Source organism: Protobothrops mucrosquamatus, unplaced genomic scaffold (genome assembly GCF_001527695.2).
Source record: "Protobothrops mucrosquamatus isolate PMUCROS unplaced genomic scaffold, P.Mucros_1.0 scaffold779, whole genome shotgun sequence".
NCBI classification, from domain to species: domain Eukaryota; kingdom Metazoa; phylum Chordata; class Lepidosauria; order Squamata; family Viperidae; genus Protobothrops; species Protobothrops mucrosquamatus.
This window is the reverse complement of record NW_015387047.1, coordinates 256,303-266,621: the sequence shown is the minus strand read 5'-3', so window position 1 is coordinate 266,621 and position 10,319 is coordinate 256,303. Positions and strand designations below refer to the sequence as shown.

General features: G+C 40.7%; 1 protein-coding gene across 1 annotated transcript in view; it reads left to right on the top strand.

Annotated features, from left to right (window-relative positions):
* Window positions 1–10,319, top strand: part of TDRD9 (tudor domain containing 9) — a 90,744-nt gene that overhangs the window by 68,461 nt on the left and 11,964 nt on the right. Inside the window, exons 23-29 of the mRNA XM_029284634.1 lie at window positions 682–789; window positions 1,347–1,447; window positions 4,056–4,229; window positions 6,266–6,377; window positions 8,641–8,853; window positions 9,724–9,813; window positions 9,929–10,189. Coding sequence (XP_029140467.1) covers window positions 682–789; window positions 1,347–1,447; window positions 4,056–4,229; window positions 6,266–6,377; window positions 8,641–8,853; window positions 9,724–9,813; window positions 9,929–10,189 — 1,059 coding nt within the window. The remainder of the gene's footprint in view (window positions 1–681; window positions 790–1,346; window positions 1,448–4,055; window positions 4,230–6,265; window positions 6,378–8,640; window positions 8,854–9,723; window positions 9,814–9,928; window positions 10,190–10,319) is intronic.

Below are 10,319 nucleotides of genomic sequence, written 5' to 3'. Positions count from 1 at the left end.
TCTCTTTCCCTGTCTCTTGTAGCTAACAAAGTGAGAAAGAGCCTGTGGCATAGAGGACTAATGCTTCTGCTTAACATGCAGACAGCCCAGGTTCGAATCTCGGAAGGGTATGTCTGACTGATGAAAACCAAACAAGGTTAGAAATAGCTATCTCAGTACTCCCTTAATTCTTTGTTAGCATTCCAAATTTTGAAAAACACACACACATATATATATATAATAAAACATATAAATAAAATGAGCACCAGGAAAACAAAACCCTTTAAATTTTTTAAAAAAGGTTTTAATAAATAAATAATGACCCAAGCTTTCGCCGGCTTTTCTGCCGGCATCTTCAGGGGTCCGTGTCGGTCAATGGGAGGGCACTCCTTATATTGCGGCCGCCTTTGCACCCGGTCCATAGGTGCTGTTGCGATGTTACACCGACACAGACCCCTGAAGATGCCGGCACGGACCCCTGAAGATGCCGGCAGAAAAGCCGGCAAAAGCTTGGGTCGCGGGTGTTTGTATGTAGTTTGTATGTAGGAGGTCTTTAGTTATTCGGGTTTTCTCCCGCGTAGAATTAGAAGTGTCTTGGCGACGTTTCGACGAAGTCACATTCGTCATCTTCATCCTGCAGTGGATAGACAATGGCTAAAATGATGATGATGATAATGACGATGACTCCCTCTTATTTGTCAGGTGGTGATGGCTGGAGCTTTCTATCCAAATTATTTTACCTTTGTGCACCATGATAAAGAGGTTGCTGTGAAGGAATTGTCAGGCAGAGATCCCAAAACAACGGTGATGGTATGTAAATTAAGTTTTAAGTGGCTCTCACAACGGGGTCTTAATTTTCCACATGGTAGCTGCATTAATCTTTTGTGGCCAACGTAACAGAATTTTGTGGCACTTTAAGTATTTTTTTATAACATATGTTTTCATGGCTTCAGTAGCCATAGCTGCTCCATTTCCCAGTTCATTTCAAGTCCACTAACAGTAGATTAAAAGAAGAATATGTGGAAAAGAGCAAAATGTTGGAAGAATAGTAAAGAATAGTAAAGAATCAGTAAAACTGCATGGCAGCCAGGAGACACTATATTCTTCTAGCAGGAAATAAGGTCACACTTGGCAGAACTTGGATACTAGTAGAAGTTAGGCTGCTCAAGATAAGAGAGCTGGATTTCATAATCAACTGGTATTTACCCTGGTAATCTGTCTTAAAATATTTAAAAGTTGGATAATGATTTAAAAGAGTAATTCATGTTATTTTATTATTATTATTATTATTAAAATAATATAAAGAACATATTTAAAAATATCAGAATACAACCTTTCTGAAGGTGCATACTTATTTTTCCTAACAGTTAAAGAACATTCCTCCCTATGGCTTCCTGTATTATCAGCAGCTGCAATCCCTTTTCAGACAATGTGGTCAAGTCACCTCCATTGTTTATGATGGAACCAGGTAAGTGGATGTGTATGTTTTCACTTTGTGCAGTTTGTTTTGGTTTTGTTAACCACCTTCTGAGTAGTCAGCTGCAGCTCTTCTCTCTCCTCTTCAGCCAGGGGCTCGTTCGGTCACTCCTCCAACAGCCCTTCTAAGGTTCCTGGCCTCTCCCCATTCTGAAGTCCCTGCAGACAGCTTTTCTTTGTCCAAGCCAGCATCTGAAGTAGCCATTACAGAAAGTGGTAGAAAAGCTGTGTCATGGCCTCAGAGGAGCCTGGAGTTGGAACCGGGACTGTCTGGTGGGGATGGCATGTTTGGAGAGGCCAGGGGCTGAGGACAATGCTGTCCCGGGCTCCTTTGGCATTGGGGAGGTGATCCACCGGACAGAGAGCTGCCTGCCCCCAGACACAGGGGAGGACCAGCTGCAGATGGGCAGTGGTGCTGATAGGCAGCAGATTCCTTTTGATGAGGCACAGCTGCCTTCCCCACTCAATCCAAGGGCAAGGTGAGTAGAGCAGAGACAAGCTCAAAGGAGGGCTGCGAGGCTACTTGGGAGAAGGTCACCCTGTCCCTCCTCACCAGGAATACCTGGCATGGGCTGACTTAAGTAGAAGCCTAGGGGCGTTTGTCTTTGTTTTGGCTTACACTCTCCCGGCTTTGACTTGTGCTCTTGCCTGTGCCTTGCCTTTGCTTTGCTGACTGCCTTTTGCCTTGTGGACTTGTGCCTGGTCTCTGGACCTTGCCCTGTGAGCTTGCACCCTCTCTTTGGACTTCCTTTGTTGTTTACTGGTTTTTGGAGACTACTGAGGGAGTCTGCCTTCAGGGTAGTGTGGTGTGGAACCTTCCCGGGCCGTTGTAGCAGTGGCTTTTTTTCTTCAGAGCTATAAAGGACTCTATTGATGCCTGCTTCTGCCTAGGTGATCTAGCTCATAACAAGATGGTTGCTTGGTAGCTTCAAAGGGTCTTGAATGAAATGCATTACCTGGACCCCGCCCAATCAGGATTCAAGCCTGATTATGAGACAGAGACAGCACTGGTCACCCTTGTTGATGATCTCTGACAAGAGTGGGATGGGTTAATGCCACCATCCTTGCTTTCCTTGACCTCTCAGCCGCCTTTGATACCATCAACTGGTATCTTTATGGGCCGGCTGCAGGTTTGGGGCTGGGCAGTAGCGTCTTACACTGGTCTGGCTCCTTTCTCCAAGGCCAGTCCCAATTGGTGTTAAGGAAAGTGAGAGATCCAGCCTATGACCATTCTTTTGTGTGCCGCAGGACTTGGTATTCTCTCCACTCCTTTTTAACATCTACGTGAAGCTGCTGGGTAAGATTGTCTGTCACCATGGGTTGAGGTATCATCAGTATGCTGATGATAGTCTACTTTATATCTCTACCTTGGTGGGCCAAGTAATGCTATGGCTGCCCTCTTGGTGTTTGGAGCTGTGGGGGCCTGGGGAACAATAGGCTTTGACTGAACTCTGGTATTCCAAATGATTTTGGGTGCATGGAACTTCAAAATCTGGAACTTTAACATCCTTAGTTCTGGATGGGATTGCACTATCTGAGACGGACCTGAGATAAATCCTGAGATAAATCATTTAAATTTAAATCTGAGACAGACCTGGTCCTCAACTTGGGTGTAACTCGCAACTCCTGCTTGAAGAGCAGGTGGCAGTTGTGGCTAGGAGAGTCTTTGCACAACTTTGCATTGTGTACCAGTTGCACACTTTCCTTGATTAGGAGTTCCTGTACTCAGTCATTCAAGCCCTGGTCATCTCACTCCTGGACTATGCAATATGCTCTCCATAAGGCTATCCTTGAAGAGCATTCAGAAGGTACAACTGATACAGAGTGTGGTAGTGCAGGCAGTCTTTGGAGCCTGTGTTACACCACTGTTCTGCGAGCTGCACTGGTTACCGGTTTGCTTCCAGGGGCAATTCAAGGTATTGGTGACCACCCTAAAAGCCCTGCTTGGCATGGGCCCATGTTACCTGAGGAACTGTCTCACCCTAATGGGATGGCCTGCCCTACCTGTGCCAGAAGAGAAGGCATGCTGTGGACCCCATTGATCAAGGAATTCCAGCCAGCGGGGTGTAGAGAAGAGCCTTCTCTGCAGTGGCTCCTGCCCTTTGGAACAGTTTGCCTCTTGGGATAAGATCTGTTCCCACCCTCCTGGCCTTCCACAAGAGTCTGAAGACTTGACTCTGCCAGTTGGCTTGGGGTCCCCGTGGGGGAGAATCAGATGGCATCAGGCAACATTTCTTAGGACAGTTCTTTTACCAACAATATCCTATTCTTCTTTTGCACACAACAATATCCTATTCTTCTTTTGCACACTTTCTCCCCTGCACCTCACTTCCCTTCTTACTTCCCTTCTTTCTTTCATATTTGGGAATGAAGTGGGACGCAAGTCTGTCTGTCTGTCTGTCTGTCTGTCTGTCTATATCTGTCTGTCTGTCTGTCTGTCTATCTATCTATCTATCTATCTATCTATCTATCTATCTATCTATCTATCTATCTATCTATCTATCTATCTATCTATCTATCTGTGTGTTTGTGCACACACGCACATACACATATTGTAATCCTTAGACAGTTTTATTTCTTTTTATTTTTTTTTAACCTAGAGCCTTTGTAGAATTTACTCGGAATCCTACAGAACGTTTTAAAATACTTCCTGCGGTGTATTTTGCTCTTAAAATGGCACAGATGAGGATTCCATTCAAACTGAACATCCATTCCCCAGACGAGATAGAGGACAAAATGTCAAGTGGAAATAGCACCATTCTAAGGGACATGAGGTATGTTATTATGAAATTGGGTTTGGTTCCTTATCTGACAGGGAAGCTGTTTTGCTTTGATTCAGGAGAGCCAAAATATACTTTGCAAGATTCTAATATGAAATGAGATGAAATGCAGAGTTTGGAATACTAAAGACTGAGCGATGTGGAGCTCTGAAATGGAGAAGAGGCTTGGAATGTCCAAGAATATGGCATATGATTTTTTTTGCCTGATCTGGCATCTTATGACATGAATTAAGAATAACTTTAATCTTTAATTAAAGGACGTTTTGGCACGAGCTTTTCAGAATGTCTATAACTCTTATATCAGCCTAATAAAATGGATAATAGGAGTCCTCTTGTTGCTATGTACAGTGTGGCAGGAGACAATGGGAGAATTATTTGCGGAATTAGAGACTCGATTATGGAAACCTATTTGGATTAAAAAGAAACCCAGAATAAGATATAAATATTAAATTTGAGATGATAATTATGGATGGTAAAGGTTTTATAGCGATTTGGACTGTCTTGGATTTGGATTTTGTTAAAAGGGAGGCTATTATGAAATGACTTAGAATTTTCTTTTTTTGTGTATGTTTGCTTTTTCCTTTTTGTATTGAGAAATGTAAGAATTTAGTTTTGGAGTTAATATGTTTAAATAAGAGAAATTTGGGGTCCCTGAACAGCAAAATATATAGGTTAGTTTAAATTTAAATTTTTGAAAAATTAATAAAGTCTAAAACAGGATCTTTGGGATAGATAAGGAGCTTTTGTAAATGTTTATTGATTAATGAAATGTATATTCAGCGAGATATTTAATGAAAACTAGTGTTAGAAATGTACTAATGAGATTATAATAATTTAAACAGATAGAGAGCGTTAGTTTTGATTTAAGCATTTAATTTATATGTACCAATATATTAATGAATGAATCGGTTATAGGATTGTTCTAATTTGATTATTATATTGATATTGAGTGGTTGAAAGTTTTTATTGACTAAGGTAATTTATATTTAGATATATCAATGAATGAATTTATTTGAATCTACTTGATTATAATATTCTACATAGATAGAGAGGGAAATTTTAAGAAACATTGTGTGAATTGTATTTATATAATGTTATTGTTTCTTTTGTAATTGACCACCATGTCTCCACGCTGGCTCTTAAGCTTCTGTTGGTGTAAAATGGAAAAATAATAAAAATTGTTTGAAAAAAAAGAATAACTTTAATCAGCTCCTTCCTACTCCAATGTTTGTTTTTTAAATGTCTGCCAATAGTCATAGGCAAGAAACAATTCTGTGGAAGGTGTGGCAGAACCATCCATCCTTTGCATAGAAAGTAAAGGGGCTCCTCACCCAGGATAGAAATGCAGAGATACATTGGGGGTGGTCCATATTTACTCCTCCAATCCCCATCAAGCTGGTAAAACTTTTTTTTGCACACCTTACAGATTTATTTAAATAAGTTGACATAAACTATTTATTGTTAGCAATCCAAATTTTATACACACACACACACACACACACACACACACACACACACACACACACAGAGAGAGAGAGAGAGAGAGAGAGAGAGAGAGAGAGAGAGAGAGAGAGAGAGAGAGAGAGAGGAAGTTTTTCAGACAGACCTGTCTGATTGATTACACCTTGACATTTTTAACTGCTATACTGCAGTTTTACTTTTTACAATATCTTTTGCCTTGCAGGCCCCCCCCCCCAACTAGGGGCGTTAAGCAGGCTCAAGTCGCAATTGCGAAACATTTTAAATCCAAACTTCTTTTTCTGACAAAGAGTTAAAGAATTAAATTGGGAGACTAAGATGGCCATTTCAAGCTCGTTCTGCTCTCATCAGTTAGCCATACCCTTTATGGGATTCGAACCTGGGCAGTTTACATACTAGGCAGTGATTTAACCACCAAGCCACAGGCTCTCCTCCCCGCTTTGGGCCATCTTTTTGGAGTAGCCCATAAGGAGACTTAATGACGGGGATGTCTTTAGGTTGTACATGATTAATGACTAGCATTTGTTTATTATTTTGATATTTGTTTTTAGAGTGAACATTGACTTTCAGAAACATAGTGTGACTCCCATGCAGAAGTTTTGTAACACCGTGGAAAAACTGCAGAATATAAATAGTCTTGATTTATCAATCTGTGTCACTGAGGTAGGTGATAAATATGTCTATGTGCGTTATGTGCAGTACCGTCCATCAACTTTAGTGGGATGAACTCTAAAAGGGAGGAGATTGGAAATCAACTTTTGGGTGTGAGTAAATTTTCAATGCATTACACATGCATATGAAGCATGTAGGCAAGTATGGATTATTTCTAATAGATGGCTCTACTCATAGAGTTAGCAATCATAAATAGAATTAAAACAGTTCCAACCCAAAAAAAGTGTGAAATGTAAACACTTATAATGTTGCAAAAGGAGTTTAAATTATTAAATAAATTCAAATTAAATTAAACACCTGACAGAAGTGGAAGATGCTGGCTCCTTTCTTCTAAGCAAAAAAAAAAAGGGGGGGAAGGGTTTGAATTAAATTTCCCGGAGACTTTCTTCCATATATAGTAGTAATGAAGGAAAAGGCTATCTCCTCTATTGTGACCAGACAAATTCATATCCAGATAAACAGTTTCTTAGGAAACTAAATCTTAAAGTGACTTGTGTCGAACTTCACGCCAGATGCATTTCAGTTCTCCAGTCATTTAATAACTTAAGACTTGATTTTTTGCCAAGACACAAGTGGTCAAAATAGGTCCTTTTACCGGCAACAACAATGAAACCACAGATACACATCACATTTGCCTATTCTGCAAAGACTCGTGTGTGCCAGGATTTAAATGGTAGACTTTTCCCTCCTGCCTTCTACAATCGGGGGATATTTGGCTGCTCCCTTGATGGCTTTAAAAAGCACTCAGTTTTCTGATAAAAAAACAGCTTCATTAGCTTGTGAATTACAGTACAGATAAACCTTGTTTAATGACTGCCCTATTAGCAGCCATTTGAAGTTAAAATAGTACTAAAAAAGTAACTTCAAGACAGATCCTTTTGTTTATAACCATTGCAGCATCCCCACAGTCATGTGATTGGCATTTGAGTGCTTCCCAGCCAGTTTTTGACAAGCAGAGTCAATGAAGAAGTTTGCAGCATAAATGCAAGCTGTGATCATATAATGTCTTGCTTAATTACCTCCCATGATTTGTTTAACGCTGTAGCGGAAATGAGGTTATAAATTGTTGCATTCATGTTTTGTCTCACTTTAATGACCATGTTGCCTAGAGCAGGGCTTTTCAACCAGTGGTACGGGTACCACTTGTGGTACATTGGCACCTGGCAGGTGGTACGTGACCATCCTAGAAAAGTGGTAGCGGGGGAGGGGAATGAGCTGAACCGGTGGCAGCACCATACAAGCCTGAGCGAGAGATGGCTGGAGCTGCAGGGCTGTCAGGGCTCAGTGGAAGCACCAGGATCACCGCCAGCCTCCAGCTGGAAAGCAGCACTGATCCTGGTGCTTCTGTTGAGCCCAGAAGAAGTGCCGATCAGCTGGAATGTTGCAGCATCTCCAGGGTCTTGTGATTTACATTCAGATGCTTGGCAACTGATTCATATTTATGATGGTCACAATGTCCCAGGGTCATGTGAAGTGACCAAAACCTGCTGCAACCACCCAGCAGACGGGGGGAATAAAAACCAAACAACCCCCCACCCCACCCCCACTGCCAATCCTCAACAGAAATACTCACAACAATGAAAACCTCGGACAGGAGGAAGAGCACCGCCGGGTGGGCAGGCAGGTGTCTTGCTCGGCTGTGGCTTGGGGGGCACTTTTTTCAGTGCCATTGTAACTTCAAACAGTTACTAAGCTAACTGTTGTAAGTCGAGGACTACCTGTACTTTATCACTTTTTTCTTTTTCATTTTTTTTGGTCATCAAGTTTTTGACACCTTGCTAGGCGACGGGTGGTACTCGGATGTTGCCATATCCTAAAAGTGGTACAGTGGGTGAAAAGGTTGAAAAGCCCTGGCCTAGAGATAGAATTGCCAATTACAGTTGTGGTCATTTAACAAAGACAACTTGTAGCTTCGTTCCTAAAGAGTAAGGCCTTAAAACATTGTTAATTTTGCAGAAAAAGCAGCGCCCTTGATTTGCAATTTAGCTAAAAACATTTAAATGTTACAGAAGAACTAAACAGTAAATAATTAGCTCAAAATAGTCACTTGCAAAATATAAACATTTAGGGTAAATCCTGAGATAAATCATTTAAATTTCTTCTGTTTTTCTCTTGTCCTGCTTGTCTCATAGACTCTGCATTTAACTGACTGTTAACTAAATTCTGTTAATTAAGAACAGCTTGAAAATCCAGGTTTGTTTTTGTGTGTGTATTGTGTCAGAGGATGCTACAAAAAAAATCTTGCCTTTTTCAGATTGTAGAGGTTGGGCACTTCTGTGGATACAGAACAGATGAAAGAAGTATGGCTTTACTACAAAAACTGTCTGCTGAGATCAATCAGCTGGAGTTGACCTCTTTGTCTATTCGCCCTTATCCAGACTTAGTTTGTTTGGCACCATTTACTGAATGGGAAAAGGAGATGTACTACCGTGTCCAAGTCCTGCATGTATCTAGAGACCGTGCAGAGGTGCTTCTTTTTCAAATCCTTGAGCATGTTCAAGTATAATCATGCAGAATACATTTAGTGCAATGTTTCTCAAATTTGATGACTTTAAGATGGTTGGACTTCAACTCCTAGAATTCTTCAGAGCAGAGCAAAGCTGGCTGGGGAATTATGGAAGCTGGAGTCCTCCATCTTAAAGTCACTAAAGTTGAAAAACACTGGTCTAGCTAGCATAACAAACAGGTAGCAGCACCTGAAAAAAAATAACTGGTCTCTGCTTACATTTTAAAAATACATTATATGTTGCTTGGAGTAAAGGTAATAAAAGCATGGATTTCTTTTGGAAAGGAATAGAAGATATTTTTTTTTAAAAAAAATCCTACTTCTGAATAGCAAGAGTCCATGTATAGCGCTACAGTATTATTTTCCCATTTAAGATATGTTGGGCAATAAGTTGTACTGTTTGGGGCAGCAGCAATTTTATTGACTTGGAATGTATATAGCTGCTATTACTACCTATTTCTGGCATTTGCTGGCACTAGAAGGGATACTCTTGAAGCATCCAGGGGTATCCGTAGATCAAATTGTTTTTCAGGGTTGCTTCTTTTGGGTGCTCTTTGATTTTTGGGGGTTTTTTTTGGGGAAAAGTTTTAAGTACAGGGCCATGTTTCAGTGAATGTTTGGAAAAGAATAGTCAGTTACAATACTTTATGGGGGAGATGATGGAAAGAGCTGACTGAAGCAACAGTAGGAAATAGCATCCCATTTTGAATGAAGCAGACCTCAACTTTCACAACAGCTCTGCACTTTGTGTTAAGCCACGTTTTGTTCAGTTTAGCTTTATGTAATGTGTTATATTTGTAAGCCAGCTTTTAATTGCTTTTTGTTGTACAGGTGTTCTATGTAGATTATGGCAATAGATCAAAGGTGGCTTTATACCAGTTACGAGAGATTCCAAGCCACCTCCGAGAGCTTCCCTTTCAGGTAAACTTTTCTCTAGTTTTTAATGAATGACAAGACAGTGTTATGGGGAAATTCATTAGTCAGAATATTTCATTTTCTTGGAAAATATATATTAGTTTTGATATTTTTTGTTCAGGCTCTGGAATTCAAGGTGCGCAGAATACATCCCTCTGCACGGTCTCTTGTTTGTGGAGAACAGTGGAGTTATGCAGCAAACCAAAGATTTGCTTCCTTGGTCAGTGACCATGTTCTGATGGTGAAAATTTTCTCAATTGTACATGGCATCTTGCATGTGGATGTGTTTCAGTGCTCTGGCAGTACAAACATGGTAAACATCTGTACCATACTTATTGAAGAAGGCTATGCAGAACCTGCAGATGACTCTTATGAGTCAAAAGTAAGAGATTTTTCTCTTTATATTATTTCTGTTAGGAAAACTATTTGAATTGTAGTATGTGTCTGTGTATCTGTATGTCTATCCCGTCCCGTCCCGTCCCGTCCCGTCCCGTCCCGTCCCGTCCCGTCCC